The sequence below is a fragment of the Clytia hemisphaerica genome, unplaced genomic scaffold (assembly GCF_902728285.1).
Source record: "Clytia hemisphaerica strain Z4C2 unplaced genomic scaffold, Clytia hemisphaerica genome assembly, whole genome shotgun sequence".
Taxonomy (NCBI): domain Eukaryota; kingdom Metazoa; phylum Cnidaria; class Hydrozoa; order Leptothecata; family Clytiidae; genus Clytia; species Clytia hemisphaerica.
Genome location: NW_027104390.1, coordinates 2,895,561 through 2,917,335, shown reverse-complemented (window position 1 = coordinate 2,917,335; position 21,775 = coordinate 2,895,561). Strand labels below are relative to the sequence as shown.

The window sequence follows — 21,775 nt, the reverse complement described above, 5'->3', positions numbered from 1 at the left end:
ATATATATGTGAAGAAATTCAAAGAATTTCTGTCCAACTATCTTCTTTCAGGAGATTTGGGTGGCAGAGCAGCATATGCATTTCGTCCTTATTAGGACTCGTCAGCACTGCATACTGCACCCTGGTTAGGCAGATCGAATTGCCTAGCATCTCACGCCATAAAATATATAGTAATTTTTCATTTGCGCTCCCCAGCGTAGGTGGAATTTAAAGGTACATATACACGATAGCAAAACTGCTTCGCTCATGTATATTCGCTTCGCAATTAATCATGATTAATGATTTAATATAATTCTTAAAAGAGCCCTTTATGAATAAATCGAATTGAGCCTCATAGTAATTTGACAGGTAAGGTTATGGTGTTTCCCAAGCTAGCGAATTTATTGATAAGATCTAAGAACGGGTAATAAAAAAACAAAAGGATATAATCTAGGATTTGGATCTAGGATTTGGAAAATCCTTAATCCGTTATCATATAACATTTTGATATCGGTTGGCAATCAAAATTAACATAGGTTAGATTTTTAGGATTCTTATTACACTTTACACACATACAGTGCTTTGATTATTTTATTTCCAGTCACTTTTCAAATCTTTTATTCCAGAAATTACAAAAAACTGATTTTAAGTTGCACATCTTCAAATGATGGGTGAACCATCTAATGATACAGACATTGGATTCAATATTGACGATAACAATTCTTTATGGGAAGGTGTACGTTACCTAGCTTTAGTTTTTATTTTCATAAATTTATCATTGATTCACCCTCCCTCTTTAATTTAAGGGGGACTTGAAATTTTGAGAAAAACTTCAAGAGTTAATAACTTCAAAACTTTTGTAATAAGTCACAAGGGTGGTCAGCTATCCTTAGTTACTAATACTTACTTCATTGGATATCTCAGCTGACGATCTAATACAGACTGTATGGCAATTGACTTTATACCTTCTTTCTTATTGCTCACCCTCATGCTTCGTGAGACTATTCATTAAAGTCCTTTAATTGTATTTTCAGAAATCGATAACCAGACAAATACAGCGTTGGGAAACATTATCATGTGTGGCGAGGCGTGTCAATTTTTGTTCAGTGTGTAAACACTGTATTAAGATCGTTCTTGGAATCTGGCATCACTGGGCATTCAAGCCTCTTCTCAACTGAGGAAAATCTCCTTGACATTGCCAGCAGTGGTGAGGCAGAGGGTATCTTCTTTTGTGCGACATTCCGGCTCATACAATATAACACCTCCATCGTTCGATTCTTCGAGCATGGTTGTTACAAAGGTGCTATGAAAAGGTTAAATGCATAATACATCTTTTGTGTAAATTGTTATCTTCATAGCATACGTATTCTGCTTTTTATCTTTATACACAAGTAAAAAAATTACATTTCGTTTATTATACGAGCCCTGCAGATTTCTTTGTCGAATCGAATCTTACTTATTATTGTTATTAGTGGCTACATCCTAAGAACTTTACTACTATGACCTCTCATTTTTTAAATTTTCAGTTCGATGCAAGAGACCATTAACACTATGATTGAAGACGAAAACTGGCATTACATTGAAGTTTTCAATGATCATGATGTGGAGAACAAATTGAAGCGGGAATCTCTACTCAAAAAGAAGATAAAAAGTCAAGACCATATCCTTCTCTCTCTTGAAAAATTTGATTAAGTAGAAAAAGTCTGCCAATGCTTTTCAGCAAATAAAGTAAACTATTTCAATGTTTTCTGTCTTTTTCACGATTTTTAGGACCCCCGAAAACAAAACGATCCAATTTTCATCGAAAGTTATTGGAAAGTAAGGTGAGTGTTGGCTTGAACTTGCTGTTCATCGCTAAAGAACTGGATGTTAGTGGTAGAATCAAATGCACAGGCATCATTGCTAGAGTCGAACGAAATAAGGCTACAAATGATATAAAGACAAGTAAGGAAATATAAAGTTTCCAGACGTTTCCTTTGGCTAAAGTAAAATGACAGAGACTTTAGATATTCACGATATATTCACGATAGGTAATTTTTTTATCTTAAAGCAAGCCCTTAGTCTTTTTGTAGATGGTGACTTTCTTTCTTCGGCACTGATGATGTTTTTAAATTACTTTTCCATAAAGCTTAATATAGTTTGTCGTTTGATTATTCTTCACTATGACGACATGACGATTTTGACAGTTGACGTTTACAGTTATTTCACAGTTACTGAAGTACCTTTTGAAACTCTGTCTTAAAATGCATGTGCTAAACATTTGCTAAACTCGATTTTCCTCCGAAATGGTACATGATAACAAAATAGAAACCGCCAAAATTTGTTTTCTGACCCGTATTTAGTCAAAATCCCTAACTAAGATATTTGAACACCCCCTTCTCACAAAACTGTTTAATATTGTCATCGTACATCGTTTACGGGGGGGAGGGGTCGCACATAAAAATTATAGTATGCTTTATTCTATTGCCATGGAAATGAAAATCATAAGCACGAATTTGATGTGCGACCACTTTTTACTTTGTTTAATTCTATTGTTTTTGATGTTCTCGTGCTTTAAAAATTATAGCGTGGTTCAAACCACTCTTTATGCGTGCTTTAGGCTGTTTCGAGAGAAGTTTGATAATAGACCTTTTGTTGATAAAAGTAAATAAACCTGAACGAATTGGCTCACATGCCGTGTGCAAATTGAAAATATTTTTGACCTTTCATTCGTGTTTTTTTTAAAGACAGAAAGAAGAGTGTAGAAGAAGTGCAGTTATTTGTGAAGTTAAATTTGAAATTGTGATGTCTGATACAGCGCATTCCAATTCTTTGATGATGTATGAGAGTTACATACATCAATTTCGATTACAATTTGGAATTGGTGTTGCACCTCCTACTTACAGTGAATTTCTAACCTATTATCCACAACTTGGACAACAGCAGCGAGCTCAACAAAGAGCTCCATTATCATCAATTCCACAGCCAGTAGCACAACAATCAGCAGTGATTCAACAACAGCAGTCGAGTTCCAGTCAACCCAATCATTCGTCAACTGAAACCGGTAAAGCTAAGAAAACGAGAGAAACATGGCCACAAAACCAGGCCCTCGTACTTGTAACCAGATGGAAAGCCAATTTTGATGATTTGGAGTCCCACAAGGCTCCCGAAGCATGGAGAATGATTTTGGCTGAAGTGAACAAACATGGAAAGCAACGGACTTCGAAAAACTTGAAGGATAAAATAAGAAATCTGAAAGACTCTTACAAAGCTGCGAAAAAACACAACGATGAAAGTACTGGTGAAGCACCTAAATTCAGCCAATTTTACGAAGAATTTGATGAAATATATGGTTGTCGGGATGTAGTCAAAATGCCACATCTCCTTGGTGCCATGCAACAACACCAGCAACCGGTTGAAAGCGATGAAGAGACTATATCAATTGGATTAAATGATGATGATATTTTTGACTCTGGTGCTGGAGTTAAAAGCTCGTACTAACACCAATAAAGGCAAAGGGAAGTCCAAGGGTAAGCCCTTCCGTGAAGAACAGTTGGAGCTTCAAAGAGAACAAATCAAGGTGTTTGAATCCCAATCTCAAAAAACGGAAGATTTCTTTAAGGATATGTTGAAGCAGCAGCTTGAACATGAACAAAACGAAAAAAGAAATGGACAGAAAACTTTTATTGGAACTTGGGAAAATTTTCAGTGAAAAAAAAATCAAAAGAACAGTAGTTTAATACTATATTACAAAGTCATATCTTCATGTTTTGAAAAAATTCTTGTGTTTTTGAAGTGACTTTTTTAACTAGGATAGATATCCTTTAAGATGTTCTCTCAAAGCATTTCCATCATCAAAATCATCATGTAGTTGCCTTCTCTCTCTCCTTGCTACTCTTTCTCGTCTGATAGCATTTTCTAGTACACCGTCCGTGCTTATGTAGCTATCCCCTCTAATTTGACAAATATTGTGAAGTACTACGCAAACCATGACTACTCCTGGGATATTTTCTAAATTATAATCCAAGCGTTTTAAGAGGCATCTCCAGCGTGATTTTAAGAGCCCAAATCCAATTTCGACAGTGCATCTACTAGACGATAAGGCTCTGTTGAAATTTCTCTGTTCAGCATCAAGGGGGGCTATATGAGGATAAGGTTTAAGGAGCCAGGTACTAGCTGGATAAGCTCCATCTCCTAGAATAAGTGGTCTTATTCGCATACCATCGATCACTTTCTTAGGAGTAGTAAGAATAGTTTCGTTTTCCACTTTTCGAAAGAGATCAGTAAATTGAAGGGCACGAGCATCGTGTATGCTTCCAGGAAAACCAGTGACAAAATCGAGAAATATAGAATTAGCACCGACCACCCCTTGACTCATATTCGTGTACTTTCGTTTTCTACTGAAGTAATCCACTCGACTTTCGCTGTCAGGTTTGAGAATCTCCATGTGGGTCCCATCAATAGCTCCGACTACCTGTGGCAATTCACACCTAGCACTCTCATGGAATTTTTCGATTGCGATAGCAGTTTCTAGTTCTGTCTCGGGAAAGTGAATGAATTCTCTGGTATGTCGTAGGAGTGCAATTACAAAGTCTTGATTTATTTCAACAATTGTAGTTTTTTCCACCCCAAATGTTTTGGAAACAGTTCTGTAAGAGGCTCCATTAGAGAGGCGCCAAATGGAAACAGCCACCCTCTTTTCTACAGGGATTGATCGACGATAAGTTGTATCACACCTTTCCATTTCAGCACGAACCAATTCAACGATAAATTCAAATGTCTCAGGTCTCCTGCGAAACTCTTTGTACCAGAATTCAGAAAATATCTGATTGTTTCTATTTTCCCACATGGTTTCAAACCAATTTTGCTCGTAGTCTTGAGCCCAATAATGTGGAGCATTAGAGTTTGTAATCCCAAGTAACATACAGTTTTGCATTTGTAATAGGTTAGACCGCAGTCTTGTGGTAATAGCACGATACATCATGATAAAGTTGGAAAATTTTCTTCTTGATCGCCTTTGCACATTTTTTCTCTTATAATTCCACCACAGAAGAAAAAACAGTCTTTCCCCCTCCATGGGCAAATTTAAAAAGACGCTGTTATTTACAATTCACTCTTGCGATGTCGCCGACTTTTCGTATAATTTTTAACGCTCCAAGGAACAAACGTTATTCATAAAATACAATATGTTGATGCTTGATTTCTTGTCCTTTACGGCTTCCCTTCCCGTTGATTAAATTTGCCTTTATTGTTAGTTCACCGATGAAAGTTTTTCTTCGACAAGAATAAGATCCCTGAATTTGAATTACGTAATAAGAATAGTATTTTGGCTGAGGGTTGATTGAATAGAAAACGGCTGTATCCTCATCAAAAATCTGTGAAACTCACCCACCCTGGAGGGTATTCTTACGAATACTTAGCCTTGCCACACAACCATAGCTTTTTTGCGCAGTGAATCAAATGAGAAATTTGGTTTGTGGTTGAGGTACTGGCTAAAGAATACATGTTTTTTTATAAGCTTATAAAGCATACGAAGGCTCAGATTTGTAGAATTCCCAAGCATAACAGCATATATGTCAGCCTGAAATATTTTTCAAGTTTTCATTTTTTATCTGTTTGAAAAGGTTTTGTAGAGTTCAAGTAAAAAAATCTAAACAAATTTTTACAAAATTTCTGAAATTTCACTTAAAACTTGGCTCGGGATGATCACAAGCATACACGAGCCTGACCAAGGGGCATACACTTGCTTATAAAAAAAACATATACTCTAAAAAAAAAAATGCTTATAGATGATATTCTTATGAGAAAAGCGTGTATTCTTTTCATTGAAAAAAAATTGATTTTAGTGGACTTTATCTAAATTTTCTGTCACCTTAATTTTGGTCAAAACCTAAGAACAATTTAGAAGTTTATTCTAAGAAAGTTCTGATTTTAACAGATTTTAAACCCATTTTAAGTTCTTAAGTAGAGAAACTAAGCGTGGTCACTTGAGCCTGGATTCCGAGACATTTCTGTTCATCAAAGTAGGGTATATGGGATTTTTCTTGAGTCTTATTCGATCGTGGTCATTCGAGCTCGGATTTCGAGACATTTCTGTTCAAAGTAGCATTGCTTTTTTCGAATTTCGTAAATTTTGTTCTATCGTGATCATTTAAGACGCTGTGAAAGAGAGGCTCGGTGGACTTGCAGTGCACAGCAAAAATAATATGAAGAAAATCTTCCATAATCCTTTTTTATGTAGTCATGATTGGGATAGAATTTGCTCAATCCAAACCGTTCGTTCTATCAAAAGGATGATCCGGCGCAAGTTTAGTCTACAGTCTTCCTTCTGCATCATGGACCTTTTCTAAAATGTAATTTTTGAGATGGGAAAAATAACGGGATTTCCACAAGAGTCAACGACTCCCAACTTTTGCTATTTGGTTCTTTCACAAGCATTGTATCCTACATTCTAGGACTATCATGGACCTTTTATAAAATGTATTTTTTTGAGATGGGGGAAAATTTGACGGGATTTCCACGAGCTGACATTTATAATTAAGGGATTTATCAATCTCTACTTTTTAGGTTATGGTATACTCAAGAAATGCTGGACCATCGAGAAAGTTTGGGGGAAAGATTGCGAGAATAAAGCTCTCAGCGCTCGGAAAAGATACGGAGAAAAATCTGAAAATATTTGATCGGGTCGCAGAAAGCTCCTTGGATTTCAGGAACCAATTAGAAATGATGTGCATGAGTCTGTATACACTATTTTTCAGCCTCGCAATAAGACTACTCTTGTTAAATCTAAAATTGATATTCATTCATTGTCACATCATTATTTCAATTACAGGTTATTGTTTATTTTGAGTAAGGTTATTTAAAATTGGAATATTTCACTAAATCACCAATTTAATGGTTGAATGTTTTCAGTCTGTTAAAATGATTAAATTTGATCATTCCAAATAAATTTGATTGTTTTGATATTGATATTCATTTTGATATTTTTCTACTGAGGAGGAGTTTTTCAGGAAATTTTCCAAAAACCTAATATACTTTGAAATACCTAAGATTTCTTTTGAGTTATGCCACCATTCAGCTGTTAGTGTTTCCGCTACCTCATGGCTAAGGTTTATGACATAGAGGTAAAAAACATGGTTCCTTAGCACTCATTAGAAAAAATTTAAATTAGTTTATACCAGAAAACTTAAACATGATATACCAAGAAAACTTAAACACCCTTTACTGAAAAAATTTACCATACTTCTATATATATAAAAAAAGAAAAAATCAAAGCTCCAACTAATCAACCAATTATTTAATCTTTTATATATGACATCTTCAACAAAGACAAAATTAATCTAGACCAAATTCGATAAAAGACTGTTTTAAAACAGTTATTCAAAGGGTATGTACTCTAGCTGTCAGTGCTAACCAAATTATAACCAAATTACAATGAAAGAAAAATCACTAAAACTATCATATTCAAATTTATTTATGCGAAAAAAATTTTTTATCGAATATAAATCGAATCATTTACATATTTAAAACGAAACCCCTTTTTCTAAACAAATTACAGCAAAAATCTGGTGACCACTGATAGCACGCTATGAAAATAGCAACAATCTTTAAAAATTGCTCCATATTTTTAGAATAATTTCTAAAAATAAAATAGAGTTACCCGCATTATCATACATAAGCGTAATATGTCGTACATTTATGCTTAAAATAATTTTATAGCTCACACAAAACCTATATCAAAAACTTCTACATCATGGCTTCACCCCCCCCCTGCGAGCAGGGGGGGGGGTTAAAAGGTCTCAGGGCAACTGGTACCTACAAATAGTCTTTGGCCACCTACTGAGCTAGGGGGGACCTAATTTTTTACATAATGAACTGGGGCTAAATCCTGATTGAGTACATTTTTTCAAAATTTGTGTGTTTGCAAAAACTTTCTTTAAAAAGGATGAATTTATTCAAATGAAATCATTGCATTGCATTTGCTAGCACAATGCGCTGCACACAGCTATCGTTGTTGGATGATTCAAATGAAGATGTTGCATTGAAATTCGAATCATCATTGTGATTTCAAAATGTAAACAAAAATAAAAATCTTTTACAGAAAAAAGTTTTCGGATTATGAATGATAATTTAACACTCTTTATTTTTTTTCAGAAATGTTAGTAGTAATTAAGATATGTAACAAAAATATTTGATAAATGTCCAGTATGTCTAAGAGAGGAACCACGAATGGCTTTGATGGGGTCAGAGGAGAAAAGACAGCGAAACGATTAAAATACTTCCAAAAAAATCAGCCAGCCGGAAAATGGCGTCATATAAAGCGTGTGAAAGTTGAACATACCCACTTAAAGCAACACTGGAAATATAAAACCAGATCATTCACTAGAAAAATTATAATACCTTGGGGTATGAAAAATGAAATGAAGAAACTACTAACAGATCCGAAAGTAAAAATAAAAGTTGCAATACCTAGTGAGGTATCAGAGGCACTGGACTTGTGTGAGGACTTTGATAGCAAAGACGTTGAAGTAGCGTACCTCTCGCAAACCTTTTTCCATAAAAAACTTTAGTGATAAACTTTATTTTCTTTTATTTGCCTTTAAGTAGCTATTTTTAAAACTGTTGTATTTAATTACACTTGACAAAAAAGAAAGTTTTTCTAAAAGTATATCTACGATTTCAATTTTTAGCTTTTTTCGATTTTTGAACTTTTAGGGGCCACCTAGAATATTTTTCCAATAGGGGCCACCTAAATCCTAGGGGGCACCTAAATTCTTAGGGGGACCTAGGACCTGCTTATAAGCCATGTACATGCTAAAAATCTTACCAGCTTTGAAATTTTCTTTCTTATACTTATACCTCCTTATTCAGATTTTATCATAAAAATAATACTTCTCTCTAACAATTTTACGACATCATTCACATTTACTGAAAAAATTGAAAATCTTATATTCATCACTACTCACACTGATACAAACATATAAAATAACACTCTTTACATTTGTTTCAAACTCAGGCTCGCTATCACCCAGCATCATAAGTGACAAAATATCCCAAATCATGGAACAAGACAGACGAAACAAAAACATAAACGACACAAACGAAAAAACTTACAGATACCATTCACAAGGCTGCATATACAACAACCGCCAAATTACAGTTTTAAAACAATATGAAGACAAAAATACGGTACCACATTGGCTGATGCCGACAACGAAAAGTACAGTAAAATTAAATGAAGAAGACCAGGAAAAACATAACACCATTCTAACAGCCGCCGGTAGGCAACTACGAAATGTTTTAATGGCACACCACAAACGAGAATTAGACCAACATACAATAAAGAGAAATGAACTAAAACGAAAAATAAAAGGCAGAAGACTATCTGAAATTGACGAAGACATTGGAAAAGCTAACGAGGAAAAGAGACGAAGAAAAAGCAACAATAATTTTTCAAAAAACTTGTAAATAATGTAAATATTGTACAAAATACTAAAAAACTAAAAATTAACCCAACTTATAACTCTGTCCAACATCACTCTAACAAACCCTTTTCGAAATTTCACAACAACATAAAAAAACTTTCTCACAGACCTAAAAATAATGTTATAATCTTGACAAAATATTTTAAACTAAAGAAAATAGACTTTACATTACTCAATAAAGGCTTAACTTTTGTTCCAACACCTAAACGAAAATATTTAGAGAAACACACACTTGAATCCATAAAAAACCTTTTCAACAGAATGTCCACTATCTACTACTTCCGATCAAAAAAACAAAACAGAAGACCATATTTTCGCACAAAAAATTGGATTGCCCCAGATCCAGAAAATAAAAATTTGAAAACATACTTTGAAAGAACATATATATTAATAAATAATTTCATAGAGAATAACAAACACTTCAAACTAAAACAAAACCTATCCAGAAAAGAAAAAATTGCTCTAAAAAAACTCAAAGAAAGAAAAAACATAATATTCAAAAAATCCGATAAAGGAAGTGCTTTTGTCATTATGGATATAGACCATTATGAAGATAAAACCAAAGAACTTTTAAACGACAAAAAAACTTACAAAACAATAGAAAATATAAACAAAGAAACTATATTGAAGGACTTGAGAACTAATATCGATTCATTTCTTGAAACAATTTACCGACATTATCATATAGACACAAACACACTTAATTTCATGACACCACCACAAAACTCAAGAACTAGTCTTTTTATACCCTCCCAAAAATACACAAACAAAACATCCCACACAGACCCATTGTATCTTCTATAATGTCACTCACAGAAAATATATCTGAATTTATAACTATCTGTATACAACCGTTAAGAGAAAAACTATTATCACATATCAAAGATACGAAAGATTTTTAAGAAAAATACTAATAAACTCACCAGAAAAAGGAAATCTTCTAGTATCCCTGGATGTTTCCTCACTATACACTAACATTCCACATGAAGAAGGAATAGACGCCTGTTTATACTATGTAGAAAAATATAGAAACATACTACCAAAATTTGTTCCCAATACAACAATACTAAAAACCCTGTTTCTTTTTGTGTTACAAAATAACTATTTTTTATTTAAATCGACACTATATAAACAACTATGGGGAACCGCCATGGGAACGAGGCTAGCGCCGGCCTACGCGGATTTATTACTTGGAAAATTTGAAGAAACACATATCATAAACAGCCCATTCAATAGTTACATCAAGATTTATAAAAGGTTCGATATATTCATAATATGGAACGGAAATAAACAAAATTTTTTTGACATGTTCAAAAATATCAACACTGTACATAAACAAATAAAATTCACCATTGAATTCTCTAAAACATCCATTAATTTTCTTGACACCACAATATACCTGGACAAACCTACAGATACATATATGAGTAAACTTTATAAAAAACCAACTGATATGGATTCCCTTCTACACTACTCGTCATACCATCCGAAACACACCTTAATTAACATTATATATACCCAAATACTTAGATACAGAACAATAACTACAGACAACAAAATTTAAAAAAAAGAACTAATGAATCTTAAATCCACCCTTTTAAACAGAGGATACCCAAAAAACATAATCAACTGCCAATTATCAAGAATAAAAAATAAAAACCAAAAAGAAAGAAGAAAAATTTGAGATCCAATAAACAGCAAATAAACACATATAACAAACTGAAAAAGAAAAAGAACCATCTACCTTTAATTATAAAGTATTATGAAAATATTGAAATCTTACGCAAAATACTACTAAAAAATTGGAACATTATCGAAAAGGACCCAGAATTAAAAACGATTTTTCAAGAAAAACCCTATTTAGTTTACAAAAGACACAAAAATCTAAAGGACATACTCATAAAAACAAGATTAGAATAACAATTTTTAAATTCAAAAAAGACGTGTAAATATATTTTTTCATGTAAATATTTCCTAGATAAGATTGATCTAAAAACAAAATTGCCGAAAATAACTATCTAACTACCTTTTTATTGAAAGTACCCTCCAAACATGAACCACACAGTAAATCTATAATCTCGAATCAGAAAATCAAATTTCATGACTCACAAAATAATATAATTACATAATGACCCAAGGGAAAATCTCACAAATCTAGCAAATTTTAAACGTTTATATTCAATTAATTATGAAATAGACCGCCAATATATCAAATTCTTCTATAAAAAAACATTAAACTAATTCTGTTACTCTATAGATAAAAATCAACAAAAATAGACAACAAACTAATCCGGATCTCTATAAAAAACTCATATACCAAATTCTATTACCAAAAACAACCTAAATAACTCGAAAATAATATAATAATCCAAAAATAAAATCAAAAAAATAGACAATCCGCGAAACCCAGATTAATTTATTCGAAAAATTCGGAAAATTAGATCAACAATTAATCAAAAATTTTTTCTTAAAAACATGTATACCAATTACTTCAGTTTTATATAACGAGATCTACAGAAAAAACAGCCCCCGACACCCAAAATAATTAATTCCTTAATTAGAAGAATTAGATCAACAATTAATCAATTTTTCCTAAAAAACATGTACAGAATTACTTTAATTTTATATACCAAAATCTACAGAAAAAAATTGATAAGCTTAGAGAAAATTAGTAAACTTGGAAATATAAGATAAAATGCTCATCAATAAGCAAACCTTAACTCGAAAATTAACCATTCAATTACTTACAAAAACAGATCACTGTTCACATTTTATAATACAAAAACATATAAACCAAATTCTTTTATCAAATTAACAAAACATCAATAGAAATTATTTTATCACAAATTAAAACCCAAAATAAACAATCTCTAAAGAAAATTATTAAAACTAAATGCTTATAAATATAAAAGAAACCTACCAGAACGTCTCCTCTCAAAATCTTCTCAATTAAAAGATCAAAAAATCTTCTCCTATCTTTACAATTATATCATAACTTAATCATAACTTATTATCTACAAACCCATATTAAAAAGAAAAACTCTTAAATTAATGAAAAGTATATTTAAAATTAACCAAGAAAATAAACAAAACAATAAATGTTCCATTGACTTTCAAATGACTAATTTTATTGAAATATTTTCATCTCAACACAAAAAAAGAAAAAATCCTACTTTTACAATAAAATAACAACTTACTATCCACACTAAACATCAAAATTAACCAAGAAAATAAACAAAACGATAAATACTTCGTTGACTTTCAATTGATTAATTTTATGAAATCTATTCATGTCGACACAAGAAAATAGTTCCACTCCTATTTTTACAAATAAAATCACAATTAATTATCCACAGAATAAAAAATAAAAAATCCACTCCTATTCTTATAAAACCACAATTAATTATCCGCAAATTCATATCAAAAAGAAAATACTCTTAAATCAATAAGTAAACTGACCAAGAAAATAAACAAAACAGTAAATATTTTGTTGACTTTCATATAACTAAACTTTTATTAGAATCTATTCATTCAACCCCGATAAACCAATAAATTCGAAAACCCCAAACAAGAGTTAATTTATCCATTAATAATTAATAATAATTAACCATTAATCAGTAAACACCAATTGAAAATCCCAAACAATCAAGTGCCAATTATAATTAAAACCAAAACATAAAACATATAAAAATAGAATTCTAAAAAATTTTTAACTTTCTTTTGAAAACATGATGACGAAATTCAAGAAAGAAAATTTATCGAAAACATGTGAAATTTCAAATAACACCTTAAAAATTAAAAAACAATGCGCTCTCACTGAATTTCGTAACACCAACATATCCAAGATCGACATATCCAAACACGACAATAAAATAACGTACAGAAAACATCCATTCACGTATATAAAACATTTTAGCTAATCATGACGAAATCAAGAAAGAAAATTTATCGAAAACATGTGAAATTTCAAATCACACCTTAAAAAATAGAAAACAATGCGCTCTCACTGAATTTCGTAACACCAACATATCCAAGATCGACATATCCAAACACGACAATAAAATAACGTACAGAAAACATCCATTCACGTATATAAAACATTTTAGCTAATCATGACGAAATCAAGAAAGAAAATTTTATCGAAAACATGTGAAATTTCAAATCACACCTTAAAAAATAGAAAACAATGCGCTCTCACTGAATTTCGTAACACCAACATATCCAAGATCGACATATCCAAACACGACAATAAAATAACGTACAGAAAACATCCATTCGCGTATATAAAACATTTTAGCTAATCATGACGAAATCAAGAAAGAAAATTTATCGAAAACATGTGAAATTTCAAATCACACCTTAAAGAATAGAAAAAAATGCGCTCTCACTGAATTTCTTAACATCAACATACCCAAACACGACATTGAAATAACGTACAAAAAACATCTACTTCCATATGTACATATATATATAAAAAGCCTAAACATTTTAGCCAATGAGAGCTAAAAAAACAATCACATGACACATCAATAAAATTCTCAACCAATGAAATAAAATAAAAATAAAACAATAGCATCTTAGTCAACAGAAACAATAACAGCCTAGCCAACCAGAATGCAAAGAAACTACCACGTGATATTTTGAAATAACTTAAACCAATGAGATCGAATAAATTTAAAAACAAAAGATACACGCCACCACCACCACTCAAAGTCCAGAAACAAGCACCCACCACCATACCACCTCAAAAAACGTATCAACCAATGAAAACTTGTGATACTAGCACGTGACACACAAGAAGAAACTCCAACCAATAAGATAAACCTAACATTTTTTTAAAACAATAAAACAATAAATATTAAAACTCACAAACACAATAGACATCTAAAATAAAAAATAGAGACAATAAAATTAGTATGCAAATAAAAACCCCAAGAATTTTAAAACACCATACATTTCAACTCAAGACTTTCAACTCAATACTTTCAACTAAAGATTTAAAGCAAAATGGCCAACGCTACCACAACACCAACACATTTCGAAAATGAAGACGGTAAGACATTAATACTCTCCTAATATACTTTGAAATACCTAAGATTTCTTTTGAGTCATGCCACCATTCAGCTGTTAGTGTTTCCGCTACCTCATGGCTAAGGTTTATAACATAGAGATAAGAAACATGGTTCCTTAGCACTCATTAGAAAAAATTTAAATAAGTTTATACCAGAAAACTTAAACATGATATACCAAGAAAACTTAAACACCCTTTATTGAAAAAATTTACCATACTTCTATATATATATAAAAAAAGAAAAAATCAAAGCTCCAACTAATCAACCAATTATTTAATCTTTTTTATATATGACATCTTCAATAAAGACAAAATTAATCTAGACCAAATTCGATAAAAGACTGTTTTAAAACAGTTATTCAAAGGGTATGTACTCTAGCTGTCAGTGCTAACCAAATTATAACCAAATTACAATTAAAGAAAAATCACTAAAACTATCATATTCAAATTTATTTATGATAAAAAATTTTTTTATCGAAGATAAATCGAATCATTTACATATTTAAAACTAAACCCCTTTTTCTAAACAAATTACAGCAAAAATCTGGTGACCACTGATAGCATGCTATGAAAATAGCAACAATCTTTAAAAATAGCTTTTTTTGCGCAGTGAATCAAATAAGAAATTTGGTTTGTGGTTGAGGTACTGGCTAAAGAATACATGTTTTTTTATAAGCTTATAAAGCATACGAAGGCTCAGATTTGTAGAATTCCCAAGCATAACAGCATATATGTCAGCCTGAAATATTTTTCAAGTTTTCATTTTTTATCTGTTTGAAAAGGTTTGGTAGAGTTCAAGTAAAAAAATCTAAACAAACTTTTACAAAATTTCTGAAATTTCACTTAAAACTTGGCTCGGGATGATCATAAGCATACACGAGCCTGACCAAGGGGCATACACTTGCTTATAAAAAAACATATACTCTAAAAAAATGCTTATAGATGATATTCTTATGAGAAAAGCGTGTATTCTTTTCATTGAAAAAAAATTGATTTTAGTGGACTTTATCTAAATTTTCTGTCACCTTAATTTTGGTCAAAACCTAAGAACAATTTAGAAGTTTATTCTAAGAAAGTACTGATTTTAACAGATTTTAAACCCATTCTAAGTTCTTAAGTAGAGAAACTAAGCGTGGTCACTTGAGCCTGGATTCCGAGACATTTCTGTTCATCAAAGTAGGGTATATGGGATTTTTCTTGAGTCTTATTCGATCGTGGTCATTCGAGCTCGGATTTCGAGACATTCCTGTTCAAAGTAGCATTGCTTTTTTCGAATTTCGTAAATTTTGTTCTATCGTGATCATTTAAGACGCTGTGAAAAAGAGGCTCAGTGCACAGCAAAAATAATATGAAGAAAATCTTCCATAATCCTTTTTTATGTAGTCATGATTGGGATAGAATTTGCTCAATCCAAACCGTTCGTTCTATCAAAAGGATGATCCGGCGCAAGTTTAGTCTACAGTCTTCCTTCTGCATCATGGACCTTTTCTAAAATGTAATTTTTGAGATGGGAAAAATAACGGGATTTCCACAAGAGTCAACGCCTCCCAACTTTTGCTATTTGGTTCTTTCACAAGCATCGTATCCTACATTCTAGGACTATCATGGACCTTTTATAAAATGTATTTTTTTGAGATGGGGGAAAATTTGACGGGATTTCCACGAGCTGAGATTTATAATTAAGGGATTTATCAATCTCTACTTTTTAGGTTATGGTATACTCAAAAAATGCTGGACCATCGAGAAAGTTTGGGGGAAAGATTGCGAGAATAAAGCTCTCAGCGCTCGGAAAAGATACGGAGAAAAATCTGAAAATATTTCACTAAATCACCAATTTGGTGGTTGAATGTTTTCAGTCTGTTAAAATGATTAATTTTGATCATTCCAAATAAATTTGATTGTTTTGATATTGATATTCATTTTGATATTTTTCTACTGAGGAGGAGTTTTTCAGGAAATTTTCCAAAAACTAACCCCTTTTTACAAAGCAAAAGTGTGTTGAGTGTTTTTATGTAGACCTTTTGATAATGCATAGTGCAGAAAGTGAAATCTCCAGACTTTTTTGAACCCTATTAATTATTAATACATTGTTCATCAAAAGGTTGATTTGGGGTAAAATTAAAATTGCTGGAGGGGGGGGGGGTAAAATTACAAGGTTTAAATGTCCCCTTCATATACAAGATGTTTATTTTAGGGGGTTGGCATGCTTTAGGGAGCATTTAGAGAATAATTTTTCTCTTATAAGTGATATTTATTTGAGGTGGTATATAAAAAAATAAAGTAGTGTCCTCAGGAGCTCCCAGGAAAAAGCAGGTGACCCCATTTACCCCTGCACCTAGAAAATTTAAAAACAAGAGTCAAAAAAATATAATAAAATATAAAATTGCATAAATATTTTTTAAGTTTTAGTTTTTAATATTTCATTAAGAAGCAAAAAGAGAAAAAATATTTTGCTTTTGCTGAAACCCTAACTCTTGTCAGACAAAATCTATTTTGGAAAACTGGCACCCGTCCAAATGTATTGCACTGTTTTTTAATGTTAAGGGCTAAAGACTGATAGGCTGCAAGGGTGTAAAAAGTGAGCAGGTCGAAAGCTCAACCTATTTTGTCCCATCCTACATACCATCAATCAAATTCAGATTTTCAAAGTAGAATATTTTCAAATTTCCCGGGTCAATTTTAAAATTCTTCAGTCAAAAATAATGACAGTGTCAAATCCTCTCCAGGACTAATTAATTATTCAACATGCTAGTGCGGCTGGTTTAGAATGTTCTATACCAGATACTTGGTTCCAAATTTAGAGCCGTTGACGGCTATATTATGGACCTTGACTTGATCATCTGTGAAGTGGACTTCGTCCTAGGAGGTCAGTGAATTATGGACAATATCAATAGCTATGTTTATTGTATAATATCTTCTCTATGTAGTCGATAAATTAGTAACAATTCATAATCTCATAGATGAATATAATCGGTAGTAAAGTATCTCTGTAAAGTAACTCTGTAAAGTAACTCTGTAAAATATCAATCAATTCGGTTTGCAGTAAAACTCAGTGAAGTATCAGTCAAAGTATTTACTTTGTATAATGTGACATCTCATAAGTCAGCCTTTTCCTTTACATACATGTCCTCTCTCTATTGATGTAAATCATAACTCATCCTGACGAGCAGAATGATCTCTAAAAAATCTACGAATATATAGCAAATGATATTCTCTAGGGTCATTATGTATAAAACTGCGTAACAATAGAAAAGCTACACTTATAATTTCACGGGAATTACGTCATTCCCCAAGTGGATCAACGAAATCGACCAATTAAGAATTTATTGGGAGCTAAGTTGCGTAACAGTCCCCTCCTTGAAAGGACATGTCTTTCAACATTATGGCATCCAATCAAGCAACATCGGCCAAACAATCCATGTTTAGAATGTCAGTTCTACATTAACACAAGGTTCACCATCACTCTCATGGTGTATAAACGTTTATCAATCGGAGAGTTCCAACGGAGCCAGCTTTCGTACTGGCCGAACATACGTCCCGTCCTTGGTGCGAATCTCGACCGTTCTGGTTCTACCGTCGTCGCTCGTCACAAGTCGTTCGATCCTCGCTAACTGCCACGTTCCTCTCGTCATTTGTTGTTCGTCGGAATAGAGCACGAGCTGCCCCATCTTGAGCTCATCATGTACGTCCGTAGTCCATTTGTTCCTCGTCGTAAGTGTTGGTAGGTACTCCCTCTGCCAACGTCCCCAGAATTGGTTTGTGATCGCTTGTACTTGTCTCCAACGTTTTCTGAATGTCATCTCATTTTCGTAAATGACGCAAGGTTGAAGGTTGTTGCTCGCTCGTCCAATCAGAAAATGGCTTGGTGTAAGAGGTTCAAGATCGTTAACATCGTCACTAAGGTGTGTAAGAGGACGACTGTTAACAAGCGCTTCGACTTCGGTGAATACAGTAATCAGAGTAAAATCGCTTACCGATTGGTCCGCAAGTATCACTTTAAGGCTCGTCTTCACACTCCGAACTAATCTTTCCCACGCTCCACCCATGTGGGGTGCGTTTGGAGGATTGAACTTCCAGGTGATTGACCTCCTCCTCATTGACTGATCAATCTTCATTTGATCCATTCGCTCAAGCTCTCGTTTGAGTTCGTTGGTGGCGCCTTGGAAATTTGTCCCGCAATCGGAACGAATGACATCTGGGTTGCCTCTACGATTTATGAACCTTTCAAGTACATTGATGAAATCGTCCGTGCTCAATGAAGGTGCAACTTCAAGGTGAACTGCCCTTGTCGTCAGGCAGGTGAAGATACATCCCCATCGTTTGATGCGACTTCTCAGGATCTTGACTTCAATTGGACCAAAAAAGTCGACCCCCGTCTGGAAAAATGGTGGCGTTGACGTCTTGATCCTATCGATTGGTAGATCAGCCATCTTAACTTCCATTGGTGATGACTTGTGCCGTTGACAAGTAACGCACTGACGAGTCACAGCATTGACGATTGATTTTCCTTTAGTTATCCAGAATTCCTGCCTCAAGAGGGACAGGAGGTGTTGTTTCCCTGGGTGATGATTGATTTCGTGATAGTGACGCACGAGAAGCTTTACAGCTGGATGTATCCCAGGAAGGATGATTTGATGTTTTGATGCGAATGGGAGTGTGCTATTCTTCAATCTTCCACCGACCCTGAGAATACTTTCATTGTCTAGGAAAGGGTCGAGCCTCATAAGTGGACCCCTTTTCTTCTTTGCAAGGTGGCTTGTTTTTGTTACGGATGCTTCTTGGAGTGCATCCTTCGTCTTTGTTGGTGTTAGGGAAGCTCCATAACAGCCTTCCTTGATTGCTTCCTTCATCTCTGCTGTTGTTGGTGAGGCTGGGTGGCAGACTTCGTCGGGCACGTCCTTCGACTCTGTTGTTGTTGTGGTTGAAGAAGCTTGCTTGTAGTTTTCTTGAAATACCTCCTGCTGGATTAGTTTCAGAACTTCGTTCCGTCCTTGTCTCTCTTCGTATGTTGTTAAGCTTCTCTCTTGCTGGGGTTTCTTATCCAGCTCCTTTGCTGGGGTCAATGTGTCTTGGGATGCTTTTCCTTGTGCTTTCTTCTTGAGTTGAAGTCGAATTATCCAGGCAATTGTCCTGGTCAACCTCGCCCACTTTGAAAATCGTGTGTAGTCGATCATCGGTCTCTCAGTTTTGATGTTTAGATTCATTGTCTCCTTTTTAATTTCCTCATCATCTGGGTCGATATCAGGGATAGTTGTCTCTCCCCAAGATTCTTCTGGCCTGTAGAGGATTTCTGGTCCCTTGAACCAGATGGGATCTGATGTCAGCCGGTGAATATTTGTTTCTCTTGTTCCCAAGTCAGATGGGTTTTGCTTCCCTGGGATGTGGTGCCACTGATCGGGTTCTGACTTCTCTCTTATTTCGAAGACCCTGTTGCTTACGAAAACTTTGAATCTCTTGCTGTCATTTGAAATATACTGGAGGTTAAGGGTGGAATCCGTCCAGAAGTGGATGGCACTGAAAGTCATCTCCGCTTCATCGACGATTGTTTGATGCAAACGTACAGCCATCACTGCACCTTGGAGCTCGAGCCTTGGCAAGGTAATCTTCTTAAGTGGGGCAACACGAGACTTCGCCATCAGTAAGTGACACGTCACTCCTCCTCCTCGATTGACTCTCACGTAGCTACAAGCCGAGAAGGCTTTTTCGGAACCATCACAGAAAGTGTGGAGTTGAAGCTCGTAACCATTGATGTCGAGAGAGCGAGGTACCTCGATAGTACCGATCTGGCGCAGTTCCTCGAGCCATCGATTCCACTCCTTTGCGAGATTATCATCGATTGAATCATCCCAAGAGTACTTTGCTCTCCAGAGTTCTTGTAGTATCAATCTTGCCTTCAAGGTGAATGGCGTTAGTAGGCCCAAAGGATCGTAGACGGTCGAGGTTGTCTTTAGTATCCCTCTTTTGGTGTTATTAGCAGAAGGTTCGACCGAATGGAAGTAGAAACAATCTTTGGTCAGGTTCCAGCGGACGCCAAGAGCACGTGAAACCGCTGGTTTATCGTCGATCTTAAGAGAGGTGATGTTTTCCTTTGCCCTTCTTTCTTCAGGGATATTTTTCAGGAACTCGGCCGAGTTGCTATTGAACTTCGTAACTCTGAAGCCTCTATTGTCTAGAAGCCGGATCAGGGGGAGGAATGTTTCGTTTGCCTCTTCTGTTGTTTGTACTGACTTCAATAGATCGTCGACGTAAAACGATTTAAGCACCGTCTTTATCACTCTATCTGAGAAATCTTGTTGTTGATCGAGAGCGGCTCTTCTCAAGGCATAGGCGGAGCAGCAGGTGGAATCGGTTGCTCCAAAGATATGAACCAACATCTTGTAGTGTTCGGGTGGCGATTTTGAGTTGGGATCATCTCTCCAAAGGAAGCGAACAGCGTCTGTATCTCCCTCGTTTAAGTGGACTCTGTGGAACATGGCTTCGATGTCAGCCGTAACAGCGACCTTATATCTTCGGAATCGCAAAAGAATGCCAATCAAGCTGTTTAGGAGGTCAGGACCTGTGAACAGACTCTTATTGAGGCTGGTACCCGCAACTTCTGCCGCAGCATCAAAGACGGTTCGTATCTTTCCCGGTTTATGAGGTTCTATAACGCCATGATGTGGGAGATACCATGTTCTGTCCGTGCGTTCCTCTACTTCAGAAACCTCGAGTCTTCGGGCATAGCCTTTCTCTAGGTAACTTGAGATGTTGTTCTGGTACATTCTGAAGAAATCAGAGTCATTCCTCAGGCGTTTGGACAAACTATTGAGGCGTCGTTCAGCTTGTGCATAGTTGTTCGGAAGTTTGACTGATCTTTCCATAACATTGGAACTACGTAATGTCCATCCTTTACAACAGTCTCTTCATCTAATCTCTCTATGGCTTGACGGTCTTGGATCGACAATGGTCTAGTTTCTTGTATCTTGGTGCCAAACGATTCTGTTTCCCAGAAGTCTCTCACAAGTCTGTCGAGTGAATCTTCCTCATCCATTCGAAGATGTGCTGTCAAAACCTTTTTGGTTTTGGCTCCTCCCTTGTCGTAGCTTCCTATCAAGGACCATCCGAATGGTGTCTTTGAAGCATGTGGCAAACCGTGACCTCCAAACTTCACTTCAGATGATATTAGAGCCTTTGGAACATCAGCTCCGATCAACATTTCCACTTGGCCTGACGTCACATTTGCTATGTTCAGTCCTTTGATATACTGCCATTCTCGGCTCTC

At 34.6% G+C, this 21,775-nt stretch overlaps 2 protein-coding genes across 2 annotated transcripts; both read right to left on the bottom strand.

Annotated features, from left to right (window-relative positions):
• Positions 1–3,766: 3,766 nt before the first annotated feature.
• LOC136819839 (uncharacterized) lies at positions 3,767–4,939 on the bottom strand. The gene has a single exon (XM_067076079.1). The coding sequence runs from the start codon at positions 4,937–4,939 to the stop codon at positions 3,767–3,769; it is 1,173 nt and encodes a 390-aa protein (XP_066932180.1).
• Positions 4,940–17,999: 13,060 nt separating this feature from the next.
• Positions 18,000–21,275, bottom strand: LOC136819838 (uncharacterized). The gene has a single exon (XM_067076077.1). It carries the CDS (start codon positions 21,273–21,275, stop codon positions 18,000–18,002), a length of 3,276 nt encoding a protein of 1,091 aa, XP_066932178.1.
• Positions 21,276–21,775: the final 500 nt, after the last annotated feature.